General features: G+C 41.0%; 2 protein-coding genes across 2 annotated transcripts in view; one reads left to right on the top strand and one right to left on the bottom strand.

Annotated features, from left to right (window-relative positions):
• Positions 1 to 9,965, bottom strand: part of exo1 (exonuclease 1) — a gene marked incomplete at both ends in the record, with an annotated part of 11,979 nt that extends 2,014 nt beyond the window's left edge. Inside the window, 10 exons of the mRNA XM_079248699.1 lie at positions 1 to 406; positions 4,323 to 4,509; positions 5,896 to 6,106; positions 6,187 to 6,283; positions 6,369 to 6,556; positions 6,640 to 6,852; positions 7,021 to 7,158; positions 7,920 to 8,043; positions 9,612 to 9,731; positions 9,805 to 9,965. The exon at positions 1 to 406 is cut by the window's left edge and continues 114 nt beyond it. Of these exons, the coding sequence (XP_079104825.1) occupies positions 1 to 406; positions 4,323 to 4,509; positions 5,896 to 6,106; positions 6,187 to 6,283; positions 6,369 to 6,556; positions 6,640 to 6,852; positions 7,021 to 7,158; positions 7,920 to 8,043; positions 9,612 to 9,731; positions 9,805 to 9,965 (1,845 nt within the window). The remainder of the gene's footprint in view (positions 407 to 4,322; positions 4,510 to 5,895; positions 6,107 to 6,186; positions 6,284 to 6,368; positions 6,557 to 6,639; positions 6,853 to 7,020; positions 7,159 to 7,919; positions 8,044 to 9,611; positions 9,732 to 9,804) is intronic.
• Positions 9,966 to 20,046: 10,081 nt separating this feature from the next.
• On the top strand, positions 20,047 to 26,097 carry yipf4 (Yip1 domain family, member 4). The gene is made up of 6 exons (XM_079249314.1): positions 20,047 to 20,265; positions 21,790 to 21,943; positions 22,070 to 22,241; positions 22,445 to 22,522; positions 22,631 to 22,744; positions 24,677 to 26,097. The coding sequence occupies exons 1-6, from the start codon at positions 20,208 to 20,210 to the stop codon at positions 24,812 to 24,814; spliced, it is 714 nt and encodes a 237-aa protein (XP_079105440.1). The 5' UTR covers positions 20,047 to 20,207; the 3' UTR covers positions 24,815 to 26,097.
• The last annotated feature ends 380 nt before the right edge of the window (positions 26,098 to 26,477 follow it).

Genomic DNA, 26,477 nt, shown 5'->3' with positions numbered 1-26,477 from the left:
GGGGAGCTCGTCCTTTCTGTCTGAGCGTGAGGAAGGTGAGGAAGACGAGTTTCCAAACAGTCCCGCAGTTTTCTGAGAGGAGGAAGAACTCTCCTTCCTGTAGTGAAACTGCTGCAGGGCGGCCAGGCCGGCGGGGGGGGCGGGAGCTCCGGATTCTGTTGAGGAGGAGCAGCCGGACCACCGGAAGAGCCGGAGACCCTGACTGGCTGAAGCAGGAGGTGTGTCGTCAGGTGAGGATGATGAGGTGGGGGTCTCCACCGATGGGGCGTCGGGGCCATCGCTATCCCAGGTCTGGGTCTGGGTCTGGGTCTGGGAGCTGGGAGCGGTTTTATCCTCGGGGGGGTCTGCTGCCGGGCTGGACGGCTTCGTTCTCGGACTAGAAGCTGAACTGGAACTGCTGAAGAACCTGGAAATGACACAAAACCACATCGAGGTTCACAAAGACTTCCTGAGCGACGCTGGAGATGTCGGAGAATCTGATGAGGAAGACTGTTGGGTTCAGTCGTCTCTGCTGCGCTGTGACCACAGACTCTATATATAGAGATGGGCGGAGCCTCCATGACGTCTCCCATAGGTTTCTGAAGAGCTGAATTGAAGCTCGGTAGGCGGTTCCTACCGTCACCATCTTGGCAGCGTCATGCGCGTCGTCTCGCCCGGAAAATACAAATATGGGCAAAGAGGTGGAGCTGAGAGGGGGGCTGTGAGCGTCATGGTGGATGATTGACATCGAGCGAATTCCCAGCTTTCTGTAGCTAAAAGCTAACCGAGCTAACCTGGAGATAACAGGAGCTAACCAGCTAACGGAGGTAAGCGGGCTAAAGCTAAGTCACGTTGTTAACCAGCTAAAAACCGCGGTTGTTCTACGTTCTTCTTACTTGAAGCCAGAGACATGTACCTGTCAATCAAAAGGACACGCCCCTAAATATGCAGAACTTTGACATTAAATTACTTTAAAACGGGCGAGTTAGAAAAAAAAAATTCACTCCCCCCACAGTTGTCATGAAGGTAAACCTGACCTGTTAAACCAAAAATGGATTTTTGTACCAGGCTGTAAACATGTTTATTCCTGCTGTAAACATGTTTATTTCTGCTGTAAACATGTTTATTTCTGCTGTGAAGTTGGCCTTTTTAACATGGGAGTCTATGGAGAGCTGCTCTGTTTTGCAGCCCCTAGTGGACGAAGGGGGAACTGCAGCTTTGTGCACTTCTGCATAGGCTTCACTTTTAACCGCCGGAGGTTGCCGCTTGGTTGTGACATGAAACCAGAGGTCTCCGACTCGCTCGGCAGTCCAGCAGGTTTTCCGTGTTTCCCTCCTCCAACACAGCTGGTTTGGAATCAGCTTAATAAAAAACTTTTTTTTTTTTAAATACAGTATTTTACCTCCACAGACATGTGCAGTAATGCTTTTCTTGTTTATTAGATATATTTAGAATTTATCATGATTTATATGAATGTATTCTATAAAGTATTTATAAAAGAATATATAATCATAATTATATGATGGTATGATATGATATATGTCTGAATTTGTGCTTACGTTTAGAGGTGTGTTTTTTTGTTGCATCTTTATCCTTCTCCTTTTAGGTGAAGTGTAGAGATACTTCTTTTTATCCAACACCCACCCATCCTTCCTCATGTCATCTTTTCCTCATTCTGCGTCTCTTTCGCGGTCGTGCCGTTTTGCCGGCTGCGCCTCAGTCTGCCTGATCCTGTCTATGTGACATATGACGTATGATGTATGTCCAAGTCTCGGACTGGTTGTACTAGTTGTAATTAATTTTTTTGTGCCGACTGGTTCAATGACATTAAAAGTTTCTGAATTCTAACTCTTGATTGTTGCTGCAGAACCTGAGAGGCTGTTAGAATTAGCAGAGTTACATGGGAAACCTGCAGGATCGCGGACCGAGTTGGAGACCTCTCTATTAAGTCAACATCTATTGAATAATGTGATGATTTAGAGTTTAACCCCTCGATGCTCATCAGCTGTAGCGAGGAACATGAAGAACATGAAGACCCCTCCGACGGAAACTCAATAAACCATTTAAATGATTAAACTGTGGATGTGAGGAAGAAGGAGGAAATGGAACATATAGAGGCAGAGGCGGCGACTCCTGGTCCAGAAAGTAAAAGTCCTGCCATGTTTCTGGATCTACCTGTACATTTAGAACAGGTGTTTTCACCAACAGGCTCGTTTACCTGGTAAATAAACTAAATCCAGCTGGTCTGATGACTGGTTGGAACAGCTGTCAGACTGGACTTTTACTGTCTGGACCAGAAATCACCACATCTGTATACCTGTCATTAAAACACATAAAATAGTAAGAAAAATATAAATAAATGTGGAAATGTAAAAATGTTAATAAAAAGTTTGGAAATATAAAAAAAAGATATGGAAATATATTGAAACAAATATATCTGAAAAATATACATAAAACAATAAATATAAAAATAAATGTGGGAAATAAATTACATCACAAATAATTCTGTCCCATTATTTTCTTTCTTTCATGAAATATATTTTAAATAAATATATATTCATTTTCTTTATGAATTTCTGTCTCTTGTTTAAACTTTCTGGATTTCAGCAATAAAGAAAATATTTCTGGATGTTTGGAAATCTCCTTTAAAACTGTGTAAAGTGTTTTTTTTTTTTAATGATCTGAGCTAACGGTGACTTTTTGTGTGTGTGTGTGAGAAGGAAAGGACGTATCTTAGCACAACGACTGGAAGCAGGAGGAAGTTACCAGAACGGATGTCAAGACGTCTCATCCTGGTTTGTAGAAGCAAACCTGGAAAAGCTTTAAAGTTCACCGGTAAACCAGCTTAATGCTCACACCAATAGTTAAACAACACAGCAGAAGTTAGAATCACTGCCAATGGGTGTGTGTGTGTAGGCTGCTTTGGTTTGTATGTTAGCCAGCTAGTTGTGATAGTTTTTATTGTTTTACTGCCATTATTCTGATTTCCTGCTGCGCTTCATCTAAATGTTTTACTTCTACTGGAGTTGTGTTAAAACACGACAACTCTTCTGGATCAGCGATGTTCAGCCCTAATGTGTCGTCCTAACGATGACCCTGAAGCGTCACGGCAACACAAAGGCCGAAAGACGAACAGAAAAAGACACAATCAGTCACAACGCAACGCAACAGCAGCAGCGGAGTTACAGCATCTTCACACTGCAGGAGGTGAGCGGCGACGGAAGTCCCGACCTCCAGCCGGTAAGAACTCCTAAACATTTATAACACCGTTATTAATAAACATAAAGGAACAAATAGTTTTACTGAATGAATAAATATTTACAAGTAGAGTTTTTCCAAGAATTTCTGGTTTTCATCCTCTGAACGGCGTAAACGGGAGGGGCGGGAAAATCTTATCGAAAAATGGAAAATCGGGATTTTTTTTGCCACATAATTTTAAAACCCATTTTTTTTTGTTCAAAAAAAAAATTCAAATAAATAAAAATAATCAATAAAAAATTGTTTTTATTATTGTGATGTTTTTTTCCTCATTGCAAAAAAAAAAAAAAAAGTTTTATGCATTTATTTTGTTTTTAATCTACAAAAACCAACAATATGGAAGAATTTAAATCAAATCGGCACCCAAAAAAATCGGAATCTAATCGAATCGTGACATTAGCATGTCGTCACACCCCTACTGGAGAGTGTGTGAAAATGTTTGTCACAGCTGCAAACCGGATGCAAAGACCATGACAAGTTAGGTCCAACCCTAAAACTAAAACCTGAGTTTTAAAGTCTCTGTAGAAAGGATGATACGTTGGTCCTCATGCAGACTGGATGTCCAGTCAGCTCATGATGAGACACACACACACACGGCTTCCATCACAGTGTTTCAGTCCCGGTCCCCCTACCCTGTACCTGAACACAGCTGAATGAAATAAAGACTGATTAACAGGCTGTAAACAACTTGATGAGGAAGTTTCAACAATCTGACTCGGGTCTTCGGAGGAGGATGGTGTCTAAAACATGGAGGGCGGCGGCGCCTGAGGACGAGGATTTAGAAACCCAGCGTTAGTAGAAATACTGATGGTTGTAAAGCCCGTTCCATCCTGCTGAGCAGTCAGACTTTCTGAAGTCCTCCCAGATCTCCAACGTTACGACGACTTCATAAAGAGTCGCAGCGATGAGCCACGTCTCTGGCAGCCAATCCATCAGGACACAGACAACTCATGTTTCTGTTAAGGCAGCGGAACTTCTCTTCATCTGGTTTGAGGACTGGGACAGTGTGACGCAGTCACTGGTCCTGCAGTCTGGAGCCACAGTCTGCTGCGCCGTGTGGACGTAGCTACCTGGAACGTAGTTACCTGCTGCAGGTGGCCTGGCCGTCCTCCTCTGCCTCCTGGTTCCTCCTCTGCAGCAACGTGGCAAAGCAGTTGCGTTTGCGTAGCTGGCTGCCGGACGGAGGCCCGTCTGGGGCCTGTTCTGATCTGGATCGCTTCTGGCTGGACCCGGAGTACTGCTGCAGCACCTCCTCATCAGACACACAGGAGTCTGCAGACAACACATGCACGAGAGCCGGCGTGGACTTTCCATCAGCACATGATGTCTCAGTGGGACGTGCACATTCCTACCGTCCATCACAAAAACATTCGTTTTGTGTGCATGTGTGTGTGCGTGTGTGTGGTCCAGCATTTATGCAAGCAGAAAGATGGTCTGGATGCTGTTCTGCTGAGCAAACTTCCTTATAGATATAATGATCCCCTTAACTTTCTGAATATTTATTTTGTTTCTCTATTTATTCTGTGTTATCGTTGCATCGCAGTGCTGGACCGGACCGGACCGGAGAGGACAGAAGAGAGACAGAAAGAGAAAGAAGAGAAAACACCTCAGAGAGAAAGTGAAAGAGAGAGATAAAGAGTAAAAAATTAAATAAATAAAAATATATATATATTTTTTTATTTTTTTTTTTTTTACTTTAATGTTACATCCACGCTGGCTCATAGACAGTTTGTCTGGGTCAATATTAGCATCTTAAAATTGATTTTTATTTAATCTCTTTCCCAACTGGAACGATAATTTTACAACAACCCACAACTGGCCTCTTTTCAGTTCATTTATGTGTTATACATACATTTAACTCATTTGTTCACTTTTATTTCAACTCTTATTTATGAATCCATTTATTACAAATGTATGTATTTTATATGAACTGCTATAAACTGTTTTTATATTTATTAAATGCATCTTATTTTATTTCAGCTTTTAACCACAAAAGTTCAAAAACTATTAGCAACTAAAATTTACTTTAAAAAAAAAAAAAAACTAATAAAATATGGCAAGTTAAATCAGATTATATTAAAAATAAATAAATAAAAAACTGGTCTAATAATTCAAAATGTAGTTAAAAAGTGAAGTATCTGGCAGAGCCTTTAAGCTTCATCAGGACTTTATTCTGGCCTCGTTTTAAGCCAGCCGTGTGGATGGAAATGCTTTTTCTTTATTTTTCTCTCTAATCAAAGTTTATGAGGAAAATGGAGTTTGATGCTGATCTGATGATGATACAGAACAGATTACATGTCCGACCACTTTTATTGTTGAGTTGTTTTGTATATTTAGTCCCATCATCATCATCATGCTAAACTCAGCTTTATATCCAACATTTTCCTCGTTCACTGCAGACCTGCATGTCAACCACTTCCAGGCTAAAAGCTGCTGAATTCCTCAGATCAAACTTGATTTTTTTTTTCTTTTTTTTTTTAAACTCTGACAGCTAAAAGGTTCCAACCAGTAAAACTTTTGTATTTTCTTGCAGGATGAGATCAGAGCGATCACTAGCAAGTGGATCAAAGTGTCAGGAAAACCTGCAATCCATCTGGTCAGCGATGAACACGGCTGAGACCTGACCTGAGCCACACGCTGCTCGCCGCCGAGCCTCACCTTCTCTCGGCCTCTTCGCCTGCAGCTCTCTGCAGGGAAGCCTGAGGCCGCCCAGGCCGACGACTCTCTCCTTCCCTCTGGTGGAGGGAGGCCGGTGTGGAGGCGCAGCAGGAGGTGGAGGCGCAGCAGCTGGTTTAAAGCCCCTGGTCCAGATGCTGGTTCCGGAGACGGCCGGCTCGTTGTTCCAGCTTTGACTGCGGGGTTTACACAGCTGAAACGACATTCACACAGATGTTCAGAAATACAGCTTGTTCATTTTAAAGCCACCTGGAAGTGTCTGTAATGCGATACCTTTTGTTGGTCTGGATTGAAGTCATCTATCCTCTCCAAGGTATGGATGTCCAGGTTCCCCAGGGCCATCTCCAGACTTCTGTCATCTCCCAGATTTCTGATTTCATCATCATTAAGGACAGAATACGGCAGGAGACCCAGATAGTGGGAGTACGTCGGCTGTGTTTCAGGGTGGAGGATACATCCCAGCGTAGCCGAGAGAGGCCGGATCCACGTGATCCGGGTACGGGTTGAGGGGTACGGTCTTCCTCCGGATGGGGTCAAACACCAGCTGATACAGGAAGGTGTTGTTGGCTTTGACAAACCCCTCAAGGTACTGCTCAGGGACGACCAGGTTCATTTTCAGGTACTGGCCCATCTTTCTGATCACCTGAAGAGGAGAGGAGAGGCGTTGCGACGGACATGGACCGGATGAGCCGCGTGTGTTTCTAGAAGCAGCCTTCTTCGCCTCACCTTGAGGATGTCGGGGTCTTTGGCGAGCCGGAGCAGCTTGCAGGCCTTTCCGAGGCCGATGCCATGAAGGGAGGCCAGGTAATCGCAGCCAGCGAGGATGCACATGTAGCGGAACTTGTCCTGGGTGAAAACGTTCCCCAGGGAGCGGCAGCGGCCCAGGTTGGCCTGGTCTATCTCCAGGCCGTTGCCCTGCTTGTCCATCTTAAGAATAACCTTCAAAGTGTTGAGAGAAAAGTTTGTCTGGAGGTTAACGGGACACTTCCGCTGCACCGTGGTTTTATTTAAGTTTTGTTTGATATAAACTGCATCAAAGAAAAGATTCAGACACATCTCTAAATGTTCTGAACGTTTGTCTGGACTTCAGTCCTTTCCACTAGATACCGTTTTACAGCCATACGCCAGCAGGTCAGAGTCCTCCGTGATGACCGCCTGAGCCAGACCACATCTGGTGAGGAAGGCCAACTGAGCATCGGCTTCATAAGGAGCAACCACACAGTCCACCCCCCTGGACCTGGCCGCCTAGTGAACACACACACGCACGCACGCACACAGACACACACACACACACACACAATTTCATACCATTTTCTGCCAACACAGCTGCATGTAAATCCAACTGAAAGACGTTTAATGAAGGAATAAAATAAAATAAAATAAATGCATTAAGAGCTAAATTAAATGACAAATATAAAATTAAATACATTTTCAAAAAAATCTATATAAAAACAAAACTGAAATTAAGTGAAAAATTAAAATACGCTCAAAAAGATTCTAATTAAATTTTAATTAAATGTCTGACAAAACAGAAAAAAACAAAGTAAAATAAAACAAAGTTAGATTGTAATAAAATAAAACTATTTCATTTGGATTTATTTAATAAATAAAACACAAAAGCATGTTTTAATGTTTTGAATAAATACAATTAAATTAAAACATCAATTCAAATAAAGACAATAAAACTATTTTAGCTTTTCAAAGATCAAATTCAAATTTTAACTGAATTCAATTATAAGTAAAAGAAAAAAAGTTAAATTAAAAAAAAAAAATTAAATCTAATAGTAAAATGATTCGAAATAGGATTAAAATAAAGAGATAAAAAAATGACAAATTTAAAATAAGTCAATAAATCACTGAAACTAACCATTAAATGTGGAAAAAGCATTAAAAAATGATTCAGATCAATTTAAAACTTTGTTTTCACTTCCAACAAAAATAAAATGGAGTTCAAATCAAACAAAATCTAAATTATTTCCATGCAGCAGGATGAGAGACGTCCCTACCTTAATAAGGTTATGAGCCATGGCCGGCGTGATGTTGACACAGCGGGTAAAACAGTCTCTGGCCTCCGACAGCTTGCCTTCACGCAGCAGCTGGCGGCCCTTTTGAAGGTTCGCTTCTCTGCGTCTGAAAAGTCCAGACGAGGACAAAATGCAACTTAGAGAACAGACAGGTCAGAATCAGAATCAGAATCAATTTTATTGCCATTGTCAGTGAGTTACAAAATTCACAAACTAGGAACTTGCTTCGATGCTAATGTGCAACATATAACATTAATAAAGTAATAGTATAAAAGAAAGAATATTAGTTATGATAAAAAATACTTTAAAAATGTAATATAAAATAAAAGGGCATGCAAAGGAAATAAGTATATCAAGTAAAAAAAAAAAAAAAAAAAAGTGCAAGTAGAAAGATGATACTAGTATGAGAAATAAAGTGACAGGTGTAAAGTGACCATGTGATGAGTCCAATGTTTTATAAAGTGTTCATGAGTCCAACGGCAGAGGGAAAGAAACTGTTCTTGTGGCGTGAGGTTCTGGTCCGGATGGACCGTAGCCTCCTGCCCGAGGGGAGTGGTTCAAAAAGTCTGTGTCCAGGGTGAGAAGGGTCAGCTGCTATCCGACCTGCACGCCCCCGAGTCCTGGAGACGTACAGGTCCTGGAGAGATGGAAGGCTTCTCAGCAGAGCGCACAATGCGCCGCAGTCCCTGACCGTGGCTCCAGCGTACCACACGGTGATGGAGGAGGTGAGGATGGACTCAATGATGGCCGTGTAGAACTGCACCATCATCTGGGCCGGCAGCTTGGCTTTCTTCAGCTGCCGAAGAAAGTACATCCTCTGCTGGGCCTTTTTGATCAGGGAGCTGATGGACGGCCCCCACTTCAGGTCCTGTGTGATGGTGGTGCCGAGGAAGCGGATGGAGTCCACAGTGGTGATGGGGGAGTCTGTCAGGACGAGGGGGGGAGAGGGAGCTGTGACTTTCCTGAAGTCCACGATCATCTCCACTGTCTTCTGAGCGTTGAGCTCCAGGTTGTTGCTGCTGCACCAGGACACCAGCCGGTCTACCTCCCTCCTGTAGACAGACTCATCACCGTCAGAGATGAGCCCGATGAGGGTGGTGTCGTCCGCAAACGCAAAGGTGTGTTCAGAACAACACAACTGTCTTTGGATGTGATGTCTACACGTCTGTAACTGTGGTGGAACGCAGATCAACAAGGCACTGTCTGAACGTCTGCACAGCCTTGTGTTTGGCGACGTCGTTGATCCTCAGGGGGACAGTGAAGAGTCTGCAGCGCCGGTCTGCTTCCGTCTGAGCAGCTTCTTACATTTCATTTTGATTTATGACATGTCACATAAATGCATGCAGAAAGAAATGCTTGTTCCAGTCTTTCAGGGTAAGTCTACGAACCCAGATAGCAAAAAGAAAACACAAAAATTCACAGAATGCACCTTTACACCTCCAAAATGAAGTCACTCTAAATGAGTCTGTCCATTAACAAATGTCAGCGTGCAGGTTTCAGTGGAAACGTCCTGCAGATCGCTGCATTCCCACCTTTTCTTAGCTTTCAGTCCAACTTTTAACGCTTTAAATAAAAGAAAATACCGCAGGTATTGATGTTATTTCTGTGTTTGCTTTGGAAAACTATTCTGCAGCTGAAGCCTGGGGCGTGAACGTTGTTTATCTAAACACTCACTCTCTGCGAGCCTTCTCCACCTCCTGTTTGGAGGGCAGATTGCGTCCATCAAACACCAGAATGGGTTTGACGCTGAAGTTCAGAAGCATGTCCACAAACTTCATGCAGTACCACACATACCTAGAAGACATCGCACAGCCAAGGTTAGAGTCTCAGAAAACGCAACAGTACAGCAACAAACGGAGCTGCTTACTGGTCTGTTGGTTCCCCTTTAGCGAGCTTCTCGGCACAGGAAAAAGCTCCTTTATGCAGCCAGCAGTAGGTGTCCACAGCCACCGTCTGGCCTTTGTATTTCCTCACGTTGACGGGCTCCGCTGCATCTTTGATGAACTGCAGCAGTCCAGATATTCCCATTTTCAACCGCTCGGCTTTACGAACCTGAAAAATAATCAGATATGAGAGGGAATTATCTCTTATTCCTTTTATATATACATCTCAGGATCAGTTTGGTGCCGCTGGGAGGTGTGTGGGAAAGGTGGGACTCGGTGGCGTCTGGCCTTAAGACTGCAGATGGTTCCCTAAGCAGAAACTACAGCAGCTGTCAGAACTAGACTGGGTGACACACATCGTCCTTAATCCTAGATGCTCCTAAATGGTGATTTCTGTGCAATGAAGGTTGCATTTTATTGGAATAATCTAAAATTGTGACTTTTTTACCTAACCCTGCAAATGCGGTATGAAAAAAAAATACAAGAAATTGTCAACAGATGACTTGAATATCACCAAGTTATGCTGCATCCCTGCCATCGTGTTGGAAATACTAAAATTATGCATCGCAGGATAGGCAGTGTGACTGCAACACACACACACACACACACCTTGGAGAGACGATGCTCAAACCACATATTGTGTAGGACTGTGACGATATATGCTTATGTCCCGATTTGATTTGATTCAGTTTTTTGGGTGCCAATTCGATTTAAATTGTGACTCTCACATATTGTCCGATACTGCTGATTTTTATGGATTAAAAACAAAGAAAAAAATGTATTAAACTTGTCATTTTTCTACATTTCAATGAGGAGAAAATAACACAGTAGCCAGACCATCATTCTGCTGCTATAATGCCCGAAAAGACAAGTAAAAAGATCAATAAAACAATAAAAATGACAACAAAATTTATAGTGGATTAATTTTATTTATTCGGGGAAAAAATTTATTTTTAACCAAAAAAATCTATTTTAAAATTGTGAAGAAAAAAAATCCAATATTCGATTTTTCGATTAGATTTTCCCATTTCTAATATTGTGCATCTTTAATGTGCATGCATGTCTGTGAAACCATGTAAACACTGATGGGATTTTAGACAGTCACAAAAGGAAAAAACAAAGATCATCATCGCAATATGAACATATGCAGTCATGGCAAGTACTATATATATATATATATATATATATATATATATATATATATATATATATATATATATATATATATATATATATATATATGTGTGTGTGTGTGTGTGTGTGTGTGTGTGTGTGTGTGTGTGTGTGTGTGTAAAATATACCTAAATATTTCCTGCTTTAAATCGTTCCCATTAGATTTACTGGAGACTTAAACCAAACTTTTCATCTGTGTCCTTGCATTTTATTTTTATCTGTTCTTTTTCATGTATCTCTTACTTTACCATTTTATTGTTATTTTATTTTCTTAAGTTGATTTTTTTCACTTGCTGTTTCTGTACAGTACTTTGGTCAGCTGTATGTTGTTTTTAAAGTGCTTTACAAATGAATATGGTATGGTAAACTTTTGACAGGTAATTTTTACATGTTAAATCCGGATGTTTAAGTTTATTTCAGTAACTTATATTAATAAAACAGAAACTTATGTGTAAAAAATTGCCAGACATAAAGAAAAGTCACATTTTTGAAGGAGATTAAGTTGTAACTTTATTGTCTTTATGGAGGACAAACCAACACTAAATTAAACTTTTAACTTGTGTTTAAAGACTTCAGTACAAAGGAAAGGTATATGGCAATCATTTCTTCTCCGATTTTACCCCAAAAAGTTATTTATAAAACGTATCACCAAATATTACATGTTTAATATAGCTTTGAAAATACGCTATTAATATTTCTTTTAACGTTTTGGATAAAAACCTCTTGGCAGGGACGTAAACGTTGAGAACGGCTGAATAAAAACGGTTATACATGTTTTATATGTTTATTTAATGCATTTTAATAACTAAAAGACTTAATAAGAGTTACCTTGTTAGCCTTTATGTCTGCAGAAAAGGTAAGTTGACAGATTCGTCACTCTCTCTGGCGACAACCGACATCCATGTACAGCTGGTCCTCACGGGGAAACATGCAAAAACAGCACAGTTTGAAATTAAACACGTGCTTCGTATTCAAATTGAACTTTTCCTTGCAGGTTTCCACTCATGAGAAAAACCCGAGAGTGTAGAAAGGAAAGGAGTTTGGTTTTAGCGGCAAAATAGGTGTTTCAGTAAGAGCTGCTATTATTGGTCAAATGGGCGTGGGGGCGTGGTTAAGGCACATAGACATCATATATACAGAGACGCCTCATTGAGAAGAGCGTGAACCCACGTAGCCGCCATATTGGACGGTTGTCTGCTTTGGAGTCTTGCTGCATAGTCAACGTAGTTTCCCCACAAAACTGTTTTCTGTGGAACAACACGTATATATTACACACAAAACACTTTTCTATATAACTGGTTTATAAATAACGTTAACACAGTTAATAATTTACTAAATGCAAATTATAAATGTTACTCCTATGAGGTGTTTATGGAAAAATATGATATTGATGCTTCACAAAAAGTTTTACATGGTAACATAATTAGCTCCGCCAAGGAGGTTATGTTTTTACGGGCTTTATTTGTTTGTCTGTTTGTGTTCAAGATAATTTAAGTGTTCAAGATAAAGAGTCATGGAAGGATTTTCATGAAATTTCCAGGACTTGTTGGAAATGTAAAAAGGAAGAACCGATTTAATTTAGTATCAATACATCTGTATCATAACAATATATCTGCCATTTGTAACAAACCAAACTGTGAGAAAAATCTGGGAAAAATTGGTGAAGTTATTTATGTGGTTGGACCTACACCTTACGAATAAATGCATTCGAGGCGCACGGGAGACCTATCCAAGATGGCGGCGCGATGTCTCTGTATAAGTTATGTCTATGGGTTAACGGAAGTAACGTCACTCTGTCCTCCAGACCGATTGGTGGCGCTAAAGGTGCTTCACGTCATCATCGTCAGCTTTTCACATTTATTTACACAACTTCATACTTTTAGTAAATCATTAGTTCTTACTCACTTGACTGATTTTTATATTATTTTATTTTACTGGTTTATTTTTGAGCCGCTGTGTCAGTCAGACAGTGATTTATATATATTATGACGAGCTGTAATGATAATAACTGTAATATGATGTTATATAACCGATTATTTTTGCCAGACATGGAGACAATAATATTCCTTGCACTATGTAAGAGATATGTAAAAAAAAAAAAAAAAAAAAAAAAAAAAAAGGAAGGTTTTTATTGTTCCCAAACACATTATTTAATCACTTCCACCCAGATCCTCTAACATGGTCATAAAAACTTAATTTGGGTACTAAAATTAAATTAAATGAGATCTCAAAAAAAGTCCATAAAGATATTTAAAGTGCATTTCAGTGATCAAAGTCAGTAAATTAAACCAGCATATGGGAATATGGAGGGTGGGGGCAGTGGATATTAAAGAATAAAGATGACAAAAAAACACACACATGATTATACAAATAGATAGACTTATAGACACAGAAATGATAAATATGAAGAATGAGGAAAAAGTTACTATACATTTAATGAAAAAAAAAATTATATATATAAACCTTCAATGACTAATTTAATAAGCTACCTGCCATTCAACGTTTCAATAGCATAAAGTCTATCCATCCTGACAACAGGCATCTTCGTCCACTCATCAGAAGCTAGCGAAGTGAATTCCAGCTTTATAGGATGATTATAGCTGAAGTTTTTCTCTGGGTCTCCTAATTTTTCCCAGAAACCTTCCGATATACTTTTAACCAGATTACTCAGTCTGTTTCTATCTGCTACTGTTTCCAAACCTTGAAAAAATCCAAAACATAAAACAGATTCAGTAAAACATCTGTAAAAAAAAAAAAAAAAAAAAGTCTCATTGCTGTTGCAGAAACATTTAAAGTTCTCCTTCTCAAGACCCAAAGTCTCTGTTGAATGATTTTACAGGTAAAACTGACACATTTGTCAATCATAAGCTCCAGTTGTGTGGGAGTCCACCTATTCAATGTCAGCACTTTTTGTTCCAGTCAAAGCAGCACATGGAGTGGACTTCCTAAAACTAGTGATCATGTCTTTAATTTTGCTTACATTCAGCTGAAGAAAAGACTGCTAAAGTCATCCAATGCAGGTCCATGGTGCTGTTCAAGCCCTTTAAGAAAACTCACAACAACAGTCATCAGCTAATTTTAGGACTTTTTTCCAGACAGCATCCCTGGGGAGAATCAGTGCAGCTGTTTTGAGATGGTAGCATTAACATTTACCCACAGGGTCTCATCAGTTCAAACATCTAGAATCCAGCCAGAGACAACAACATTAAAACCTGGTTTTAGCTTCTCTGATAAAATATGTGGCTGGATGGATTTACCCACATGTGCAGTTCTGTTCCTGTCAGCTCTATCACTTCCCACCACTTTCTGTCCATCAAACACATATAGTTGTTTTTTCTCACTACAAAACTCTTGTGAAGTATGTAAACAGTCTGTCATCTCCTGTTTTATTCCTGCACCGTCCATTCTTGCTGATCTGGGATGTAAAAACCTCCATTGTGGGACCAAACGGTAAAGCCATGAGGACACAGATGTAATTTTAAAAAAACCTGGGCTTTTTTTGTTACAAAATAAATGCAAAAGTCCAAAGAAATTAGTAAACTAACCGATCTTTAAAAAGGGGTTAACGAAACATAATAACAGTCAGTGTCGCTTAAACAGTTCAACTCAACTAAAGAAAACTGACCCCCCCACAAAGACACATAAGGGTAACTTATATAGCACTTCAGCTTAACCAAATTACACAGAGAGGTGACAACAAAATGACTAACAATAACTAAACAAAGCTCAGAGACCTAACTAAGCTCAACGTGACCCAGCAGCACATGGTAGAGCCTTATGAGCCTTATAAGACTCCTCAGCCCTCTGCCACACCTTTCATCTTGCAGGTAAGGAAACAACGTGGGACTTAAGCCATCACATGGGGTCTCTAAAGTCTTCCATTATCTAGCTTCTCTAGATCTATCTAAGTCTACAAACTGCAGTCAAGTATGATTTCTTGATCCCTAGCGGCTGTATTAGATACGTTGCTAAGTAACTGAAGCGTCCTCCACACCTCTACCCGACCTGGAAGGACATGTTTGCAGAGTCTCAGTCTGTGTTTCTGAACCGTTTCCAGGATGAAGTCGGTCATATCTTCAGGAAACTGCCAGAGTTGTGTTTTTCTTCTGTGTCCAGAGCAAATCCAGTCTTTACTGGTTCCGTGAAGCTTAAATCTGGTCCCTTCATCGGTACTGAGCAGCAGTGGTTTGTGGTTAGCACTGCAGTCTCACAGCAACAAGGTCACGGGTTCGATCCTCAGCTCGGGGGGAGGTTTTAACAGTGGCCTGTTGGAACAGGGAAACATGGAAAATCTGCAGGACAGCGGCCCTTGAGGACTGACTTTGTGCACCCCTGGTGTAGAGCAAGGCTACTCAATTCAGTCCTACAAGGGCTGCAGGTTTTTAATGTTTCCCTGCTTCAACATGGCTGAGCTACTGTGCAGAACTACAAAGGCTACTGGATCCATTTATTTCATGTGCGTTGGAGCAGGGAAACATTGAACAAGATTGCAGTCCTTGCAGGGCTCTATTGAGTGGATCATACTGAAGTCACCCACTTCTTTGTGCTGGCATTTGGTCATACCTGAGCTTTTTCTCGTGTATTTTAATTTTTTTACTTTTATTTTAGATTTTTGTTTTTGTTTTTTGTCCAGATTTTTTTTTTTAATGTGCAGTGTTCAATTTTAATTTGCAGCATGTTGTTGTTTATTGTTTTAGTGTTCAGCACTTTGGGCAGCTGCTGTAGAAATGTGCTATATAAATAAATAAATAAATAAACTTCAAACTTGAACTGGTGATCCATGGACTCTGTCATGAAATGTGTCATTTATAAGCAGCTTCAGTCATTTATAAACGTGTCTCTTCTCTGATCTCTGTGTTGCTGGAGAAGATTTTTTTTTTTTATTATTAAAGAAGGTAGCATTTTCAGAACAAGTGCTAACTAAGGGACTGAGGGAAACCGGCTTCAGCTGGGAGACGTGAAATGATGGATAGACCTTCATAGAAGATGGTAACTGCAGCTTCACCACCATGGGATTGATGACCTCCAGAACCTCAAAGGGCCTGAGAAACCTGGGAGACAGTTTCAGAGATTCAGTCCGTAATGGAATGTTCTTAGGCGATAACCAAACTTTCTGACCTGGAGTGAACGTGGGAGCTGTGGTCCTGCGCCGATCTGCAATGTGCTTGTTTCTTTCAGTCGTTCAAACAAGTGCTGCCTTAGCGGATCTCCAGACTCTGTGGCATCGCCTTGAATGATTAGGCATGGAGGGGACAGCAATTTCATTTTTGTGAATGGGGAAGAGCGGCGGTGAATATCCCAGAGAAGCCTCGAATGGAGAGAGACCTGTGCCTGAAGAAACGTGAGAGTTATGAGCATATTCTATCCAGCATAGATGGTTGCTCCAGGTAGAGAGATTCTCAGCTGCAATGCATCGCAAGGCTGACTCCAATTCCTGATTCACCCGCTCAGCCTGGCCATTGTTCTGTGGGTGGTAACCAGAACTGAGACTGACAGATGCACCCAAAGCATTGCAGAAAGCCTTCCATACTTGTGACACAAATTGAGGACCACGGTCCAAGACAATGTCTGTGGGGATTCCATGGAGACGGAAAACATGCTGAGAAATAAGTTCAGCCACCTCTAAAGCAGTGGGCAACTTAGGAATAGCGACAAAATGAGCTGCCTTAGAGAATCGGTTGACAATGGTAAGGATTGTTGTGTTACTTTGGGAAGGGGGCAGGCTGGTGACAAAGTCCAATGCAATGTGGGACCAAGGCCTTCCAGACACAGGGAGTGGATGAAGAAGTCCGGCTGGGGCCTGATTAGATGTTTTACTTCAAGCACAGATCGGACAGGCAGCCACATATTCTCTTACACCAAAAGTGTCTCTGGATGAGTGACATGGTCCGTGGTGCACCAGGGTGACAGGCAATTCAAGAGGCGTGTCCCCACTGGATTACCCAGGCGCGGACATTATCGGGTACATACAATAGATTTGGTGGGCCGGTACCTGGATCCAGGTTGTTTTGAAGGGCGTCTCTGACAGCTTCCTCCACCTCCCAGGTCACAGCAGCCACCCCACATTAAGCAGGCAGAACAGAGTCAGGGTCATCAGAAGTGTCATCAGGGCTAAAGTGCCGGGACAGGGCATCCGGTTTGGTATTCTTAGTACCTGGCCTAAAGGTGATACAGAAGTTAAAACGTCCAAAAAACAGGGACCATCTGGCCAGAGAGGCGTTGAGAGAAGAAGGCACATGGATGAAGCTGACCTGACCTTGGTGATCTCTGAGACAGGATGGCTCCAACACCATTGTCCGAATCATCTACCTCCACCACAAATTGATGTGAAGGATCTGGTTGTTGGAGCACAGGAGCGGAGGCGAACCAGATCTTGAGTTCCTGGAAGGCCCTTTCTGCATCCACAGTCCACTGAAAAGGAGACTTGGGTGAAGTGAGTTTAGTCAGGGGTGACACAACTTGACTAAAGTTCAGAATAAATCTATGATAGAAGTTAGCAAATCCAATGAAGCGTTGCAACTGCTTAACAGAATCGGGCCTTGGCCAATCCAGGACTGCTCTTATCTTCTATGGGTCAGTCCTTATCTGCCCACTCCTGAAAATGTATCCCAAAAAGCCGATGGAACTTGAATGGAATTCGCACTTCTTTGCCTTTACATAGAGTTTATTCTCCAGTAGTCTCTGAAGGACTAGCCGGATATGGGAAATGTGTTCTGACAGATCCTTCAAGAGTATGAGGATATCATCTAGGTACACAAAGACAAACCGGTTAAGAAAATCTCGGAAAACGTCATTTACCAAGGCTTGGAAAAACTGCAGGAGCATTGGTGAGTCCAAAGGGCATCGCAAGATATTCAAAGTGACCCAGGGGAATGTTAAAAGCCGTTTTCCACTCATACCCTTCTTTGACTTGAACCAGATGGTAAGAATTCCGAAGATCAAGTTTGCTGAAGATGGTAGAACCAGAGAGGGCATCAAAGGTGTAATCAATTATAGGCAGAGGGTATTTATTTTGGACAGTGATTTTATTCAAACCCTGAAAATCAATACAAGGTCGAAGCGTCTTGTCAGTGTTGGCAACAGCAGATGGGGAATTCTTAGAGGGTAAAGGACCTGGAGTTTGGAATGGTCCCAGAGGTGATGACAAGTGGGCTCCTCTTCGCTCCTTCCGCCTCTCACGGAGACGATCATCGATCTTGATGGTCAGAGAGATTAACTTGTCCAGGGTCCCAAGGAGGTCTCGAGTGGCCAACTCATCCTTCAGGGTCTCAGACAAACAGCTCAAAAAGTGGTCCACTAAAGCCTCAGAATTTGGAGTTTGCTGCCAGAGTTTGGAACTCAACCAAGAACTCATCCACACTCAAGGCTCCCTGACGTAAGGACATGACTCTCTTAGCCGCCTCTCGACCCCGCACAGGGTTGTCAAAAACCTCTCATTTCCTCAGAGAATTCCCTATAGGTTAGATTACTGAGAGGTGCACTACCTAGATATGCCTCAGTCCAGGTTAAAGCCCAGGAATTCAATAATCCTATGACATACGATATCTTGGATCTGTACGTGTATGGTTTTTGGTCAAACACAAGTGAACACTGTAAGAGGAATCCCCTACATTTACCTAAATCCCCAGAGAATGGTCTAGGATCCGGGATGTGAATCTTGGGGCTGCACAGTGGCCTGGTGGTCTCACAGCAATAAGGTCGCTGGTTCAATCCTCTGCTGGAGCAAGGTTTGGTCAGTGGCCTTTCTGTGTGGAGTTTGCATGTTCTATTCGTGTATGCATGGGTTCTCTGGCTTCCTCCCACCATCCAAAGACATGCATGTTAGGTTAATTGGTTACTCTAAACTCCTCCCTAGGACTGTGGTGAGCGTGAGTGGTTGTTTGTCTCTATATCGCCCTTCGATGGACTGGCGAGCTGTCCAGGGTGTACCCTGCCTTCACCCAAAAGACAGCTGGGATAGGCTCCAGCTTCCCCACGACCCTAGATTGGATTAAGCGGTTTGGAAAATGAATGAATGATGTGAATTGGAGGTTGTCCAGAGACGGACGCTGAAGTTGTTGCTGTAGAGGCAGAAATCTGAGAAAACTGGTTAAGCACAGTTATCATTTTTTTGGTTATCTCATTCAGCTGGGATTGCATGGCTTGCTGAATATCACCCAAAGATCTGAGTATTTGTGCATGTTGGCCCAGAAGATTCCCACGTACACGTGTCAATCCGGAACTTTTTTATCAAATCAAATCAAACTTTATTTATAAAGTTTGATTTATAAATCAAATTCAGCCCCTCCCTTCTCACATTCAAACACATACATTCATACACACATCCAAACAACATCAATTTCCAACACTACTCTTAAACATTACACATACAGCTACCTAGTTATTTATTGCTGAGCACAGATGAGCCTGGTAAGGAACACCATCACAGGAGCCATCTGCAGCAGGAGTCGACCAGACCACAGTACCAGGGGCACCACTACAGACCAAAGTCATGAAAGGCGCCCCTGCAGCCATCACATTTATGGAACCCGGTGCAGAGGGCTCCCTCTGAGGAAACACCGGAAAATATCCTAAAATTGATAGAATACATTAAAAGAAAAATGAAATAAAATCAAATAATATAGTAGTGATAATAAAACAAGAAATATTTCAAGTAAAATCAATACAATAAAGATTATAAAAGCAGATTATAAAAAAAATCCCTTAAAAGAATTGGGTACAAATAAATAAATTAAATGTCCAGACTAATATAGTAAATATTAATTAAAAGCCAAGTTTTAAAAAAAAAAAAAAAAATCAGTTTTGAGCCTGTATACTTCTCCACAAGCGCACAGAGCTGCTGCACAGTAACAACATCTAGATTATCCTACTGTTGTCTCTCATTGTCATTCCCATTGAGGTAATCAAACTGAACAGGAAAAATGTTAAAGACCGCTGCATTAGGCAACTGGCAGGAGGATTTCCACACAGCGTATCCGCGTGTCCCAGCATTATGACAGGACGTGAAGGCATCAGAAGACGTGTCTCGTCTCTACTTCCGCTCTGGTCTCCGCCGCAGTGATGACGGAACCAAAACAAAAATGCGATAATTAAACTTCCCAGAGGAGCTGGAGGTCAATGACAGCCTCATTAACGTGTCGCAGTACCTTTTACTGGCCGTCTATATAAATGTCATTCCTCTGGACAAGAGACGAGTGATCGGAAAACGGCAACGATGCAGTTTTCTCCCACAAACGGAGACTTTACCTTCGTCTCCTCCTCGGAAGCGGAAGGTATGCTAACGCTAGCAGCTAGCAGGCCTTCAAAGCAGAAGCCACATGCATGTTTATTGTTTGGCGGGTTGATTAAGGTTTGTTTCACCTACGTGACATGCATGAAATGATCAGAAATGGAACATTAACAGAGCTTCTCTGTTGAAGCCCAGTTAGCATCTTTTCATCACTGAACGAGGAAGGTAGCGTTTAGCTAGGCTAGGCTAGGCTAGGCTAAGCTAGGCTAGGTGCTGATACGTGGCTGGAAAAGACATAGCAGGAAAACAGCAGAAAACCCGCAGATCTTTCATAGTACCAGTGTGTCATAACAACTTCTATTTAAGAATAATTGATTTTCCTCAATCTCTGACAGAGTACAGACTCGGATCATTATTTTAATGAAGTATAATGGAGAGTTTTATCATCACATGTGAGCCTGATGATCCCCTCCTGCAGCTCCACCTGAATGACCCATGTAAACTGAATATAATGACCAAATATAAGATTTAATACCAGGACAGACACAGCTGCAGCTTCCAGCATGCTTTAACCTGGATACAACAGTCATTTTATTTAGTTAGCTTTGATTTAGAAAAAAAAAAAAAAAAAAAATACACACTCTGGCTCTTTCATGCAAAATGCATTTTATGTCCTGTCTTTAAGAACCATTTTTAGCTTTAACTTATTTAAATGTCTTTCTCTTTGTTTCTCCCTGTATGTAGAAAAATGAAAATAATTAATGGATGCTGGTTAAACTGACAACAGCCCAGTATGTCCATTAGGGCTGTGACAATATGTTTTTGTCCCGATTCAATTTAAATTGTGATTCGATTCTTTCAATATTGCTGAATTTTGTAGATTAAAATAAAATAAATGTATGAAACTTATTTTTTACTCACCATTTTCCTTCATTTCAATTAGGAAAAAACAACACAACAGCCAAACCTTCATTCTGCTGCTAAAATGCCCAAAAGACACGTTAAACGATCAATAAAAACAATAAAAATGACAAAAAATTTTATAATGGATTATTTTTATTTATTTGGGAAAAAATTGGATTTTTAAAAAAAAAAATCAATTTTAAAATTGTAAAGCAAAAAAATCCCAATGTTTGATTTTTCTATTCGATTTTCCCGCCCCTAATTTCCATTAAGTTTGGTTCCAAAAGTAATAGGTATACATTTAACGTAAAAGTATTACTTGACGCGTCTCTGATTTATACCTTTTTATGTAGCTGGATAGATGCACAATCTGTTTATTCCCAGCATTAAAAGAGGAAAGATCTCCTAAAACCAGTGGAGGAAGAAGAGACGTCAGGTTGGGTCAAATAAATGCAACAAAACGAGGCCGAACTCTAAAGTTGCTCTGAAAAACAAACACCTTTCTAACCTTTGTAAAAAACGAGGCTTTACAAGCACTCGTCCAGTGAATGGCAACAGGGCAGTGCAAACTCACCAGATCCATGTGCTCTTTCTGCTTCCGGCTGCTGTTTATTTGTGTGTGTGATGAAAGCCCACCCTGATAAGACGTCTGTGTTCTCCGCAGAGCTCAGCGGCACCATCAGCACCCCAGATGTCAAACTGAACATGGGCAGTGACGGCGGCAGAGACCCGTACGCCACCACCTTCCTGAGGCAGCGAGGCTACGGCTGGCTGCTAGAGGTGGAGGAGGATGACAGCGAAGAGACCAAACCTCTTCTGTGAGTTCAGAGCTTCACCCGTTTTGCTTCCCAGATGTGTCTAGCTGTGTGTGAAGTGAGGAGGAGCTGCTGCTCCTCGCTGGGGGGGGCTCCATCCTAACCGTGTGCTGTCCTCTGTGTGAGCAGGGAGGAGCTGGACATTGACCTGAAGGACATCTATTACAAGATTCGGTGTGTCCTGATGCCCATGCCGTCGCTGGGTTACAACCGGCAGGTCGTCCGAGACAACCCGGACTTCTGGGGCCCTCTGGCTGTGGTGCTCCTCTTTTCCATGATCTCAATCTACGGACAGTTCAGGGTGAGCAGCGTACAGCGACACACACTGTCTGTTGGCTCTTTCCTAACCCCTGCGTCTGGTTCTTCCTTCAAACTCAGTTTTATCAGCCTTTGTTTAGCCGTTATCAGATGATTATTTCTGGTGTGTGGAGCCGAAGCAAAGCTGGAGACTCATCGCTCTCCTTCCAGACTGTTCTGATGTGAAACTGTGCTCTGCACGTGCAGGTGGTGTCTTGGATCATCACCATCTGGATATTTGGCTCTCTAACCATCTTCCTGCTGGCTCGTGTTCTCGGTGGTGAGGTAAGCGTTGCTGACTGGTAGCGGCCAGACCGCCGACCAGGACACTCCGGGTTGTCTCTGACTTCTTATTGTTCAGCATGAAAAGAGTCCTGCTGCTGTTCTTCGCAGGTTTCTTACGGCCAGGTTCTCGGGGTGATCGGATATTCCCTCCTCCCTCTCATCGTCATCGCCCCGCTGCTCCTGGTGATCGGAGGGTTCGAGGTGGTGTCTACGCTAATCAAAGTGAGCAAACATCGGAGGACACGAGAGCCGCTTGTTTGTTTGCTTTTTAATGGATCAATAATGAGTTAAAGAGTGGAAGGAGATGATCAAAGCTCTGGACCTCCTGTCACGCTTTAGTTTCATTATTTATTTATTCTGGTTTATTTCTTCATCTCTCTGGAGTGATCATAAACTGCCATGTTTGTCAGTTTCATTAGAGATAACATTTGATTATTCATATCATCAAAATATCGGGATAGTCAGCATGTTTACATGACACACACACACACACACACACACCACAAATATTAGGAGTCTGAGCCGAACCAGACTTTATCATAGATATTAACAGATTTATTTAAATGGAGACAAATGCATAAAAGGTTTTATAACTTCTTCAAGCATGAACTCCACTTGGCTCAGGAGGTGTCTCTGCTCTGCACATGCTCCATGCTTTCATCATGCTTAATGTCACATTATTTTTTAAGATGCTACTAAACACAAACAGCGCAGATGGACTTTAGTAAAGTCTCGTAAATTCTCACCTTGTTGCGTCTGAGAAACGCTTCAAACCAGATGAACCGCTTGGACTGAAAAATTCATATTAAATGTGGGTTTACTTGCTGCTTCGACACTTTCAGTAACATCCTCCCATCTGCGCCACATCCTTCCAGTCCAAACTAGAATTATTGTTTAAAGACTGAGGTCATTTATTCACGCAGGAGAAAATCTCATCATCAAACTGACTGGTGACGTTTTGCTTTTCTCCTCCATGATTGCAAACATTATTTGGGAGATTTGTCAGAACAAATGATGAAAATTGAACTTATGAGTTTTTGTTTTTCTGTAGTCTGAGTTACACGCTTGTACAGTTCAACTTTGTTTATAAAACTCTTCAAAACAACCACAGCGAGCCGACGAGCTCTCCGGAAGAATAAATACACAGGAAATAAAAGTTAGAAAAAATATATATATTTTTTTATTCATTTTTAAGTTTAAGTATAGAGTAAAAAGATGAATATATTTTAAAAGTATTATAAATGAGCAAATATTCCAAAGTAGTGGAGAATTAATCAATACATAATAAGTCTAAGTCTAAGTCTACATTTTCTGAATTATTAGGAATAAATGTTTTTAAAAGGAAATAAAGAATAAATACATTTACAAAAAGTTAAAAAAAAATTAACTCATTGAAAATGATAAAGAATTATTAATAGATACTTTAAAAAAAAGTAATGATTAACACTTTAAAAATGATAAATTAATACTTTTTTTTTTATTAAAGAATAAAATCGAAAAAGTAAAAAAAGCGTAACTGCTTTTGTGTCAATTGACAAAAAATAAATGAATAAATTTAGCTAAATAATAATTAAAATTGAAAAATTAATGAAGAAAAAAAATAATACATTTTGCAAATTAAAAAATAAAATATTTTTTCCAAAGAATAAAGAATAAATACTTGTTAAATCTGTAAAGAAAAAAATAAATAGATACATTTATAATATAATTAAATTGACAAATTTTAAGAATAAACAAATTATTCATTAAAGGTTAGAATCAAATGAATACAGTTAAAACAAAAAAATGTAGAAAGAATAAATATAATTAAATCTGTCAGTTTTTTGAGGAATGAAACATAGTAAACACAAACATGAATAGATTTTTGTAGTAAAGACCAAATTCCCAATAAAAAAGCGTGTTTGCATGACTTTTACAGATGTAATCAGCAAGCGCAGAAATCTGAGTTTAGAAGCATCTTGTGAGCTGTCAGTGATCGTCTCTCATCAGCACATCAATAAACCATCAAAGTATTTGTGTAAAATGAGCAGCGGAGACTGATCTGTGTGTAAACGTGTGTGTGTGTGTGTGACTGTTTGATGTGTGTTATTATCCGTGTTGTGTTCTGCTGGGGATAAATGTGTGTGTTGACGTCTGGCCTTTCTCCCTCTGCAGCTGTGTGGCGTGTTCTGGGCTGCGTACAGCGCTGCATCGCTACTCGTGGGAGATGAATTCAAAACAAAGAAGCCCCTCCTCATTTATCCCATTTTCCTTTTGTACATCTACTTCCTGTCACTTTATACTGGAGTGTGACTGGACCAGTTGGGACTGTGGACCTTTTCATGGACGCTTGTGGGAGAAACAGTCCAGCCCCCCCACCAGGAGGTTTTTAACAGGCTGTTTATTCCCTCTGTGCTTTTTTATTTTAACATTTCAGCTGTAGGCTGGGGATGTGAGGAGTAAATATGGGTGTATATAGTTCTGTCCCTTCTGTCTTTGGTCAATAAAATGCAGATGATTTTGCAGCTTAAACCTTTTTCTGCACACATGGTTCAGCGGTGCACCACAGTCCTCATATTCCTGCGTTTGTTTTAACTTCCTGAGTGCAGCGCAACATAATACTGTCAGTTTTTATTTATTTTTTTCCAGTCTTAATCCTGTTTAACATGGTGCCAAATATTTGTGTATAGAAGTTAATGGTGGATGATGAAAAGCACCGCGCTGAGATTTCTGTAAAATGTCCATTTTTGCTTCTCAGTTTTTGTCTATTTCAGGTTTTTAGGAGGGGAAACAAACTATAAACCGTTATCTGCTGAACGTGGTGCCTCGTCCTCCCTGTTACAACCCTAACAGCATGACATCAGCCGTCTGCCGGTTAGAGGCGGGGTAGGGGAGTCCCAAGCCACGCCTCCTAACACTTGTTTCCAAGGGTTTTACCTTTTTTTTTATATTTTGATGACGTATGCAAGCTCATGCAGCTAGCAAAGCTCTGACTTTGCCTCATCGCCTTTACAAGCCTCTGAGAGTCCAGTTAGTGCACGGACAAGGGGGTTAAGAGGGACATATTGGACGGACATATCACTATCGAATCGCTTAGAACTGATCGATTAAAACGATTGGATGCTGTTTTCCAGTCCTGTCCGTTTCACAGGTGACAAATGTTGTATTTCTCTGTTAGAGGCTTTAATTAACTATCTGCTGTGGAGGCGTGAGGGGATTTTAAGCAATATAGTAGAATAGCTTCTTGACAACATGTCCCATCCATCCTTTGGTCGTCTGATCGCTGCTCGGTGACTCGGCCGATGGCGTTCGTCCTCTAAACCGCTCTGTTTGCAGCAGTTTTAGGTTTGTTCAGTACTCGGCTCATTTTTGTGAACCGCATTGTGAAGGAACACGAGTCCACATGGAAGAAACAAACTGTTAGATGCGCAATGTGCTTTTCGAACGCCATGAACCGTGAACTCGCAGTGAGCTTGGATTTAATATGCTGGATGGTTTAGGGGCACATCTGCGAACAGTTGCTGATGTGCAGTAAACAAACCAGCTGAGTGTTTCTGTCATTTTAAAGAAATTTAACACTAAATATTGTGTAAAAACAGCACCAGGTCCAAAAAAGTTCTGACTTTGTGTAAAATGTAAATAAAATCAGATTGCAGTGATTTTTAAATCTTATCAAGCCATGTTTTATTCCTAATAAAACAGCAACAATGAACTGGGACCTTTTACCATATCATGGAAAATATCTGCTGATTGTAAATCAGAAGCCAGCCTTTTTTTTTTTTTTACTGGTGCAAATCAGAAACAACTGGAGGAAAATTGGACAACTAATCAGGAACATGACGGGTATGAAAGGAGCATTTCAGAGAGGCAGAGTATCTCAGATGGAAGGATGGACAGAGCTTCACCAATCTGACAAACTGGGTCTGAAAAGTTTGATTTGAGATTTTAAAAATGTCAGAAAAATATTCCTCAGAGT

Source organism: Telmatherina bonti, assembly GCF_933228915.1.
Source record: "Telmatherina bonti genome assembly, chromosome: 11".
NCBI classification, from domain to species: domain Eukaryota; kingdom Metazoa; phylum Chordata; class Actinopteri; order Atheriniformes; family Telmatherinidae; genus Telmatherina; species Telmatherina bonti.
Note: the sequence above shows the minus strand (reverse complement) of the source record. Positions and strands in the feature narration are given on the sequence as shown.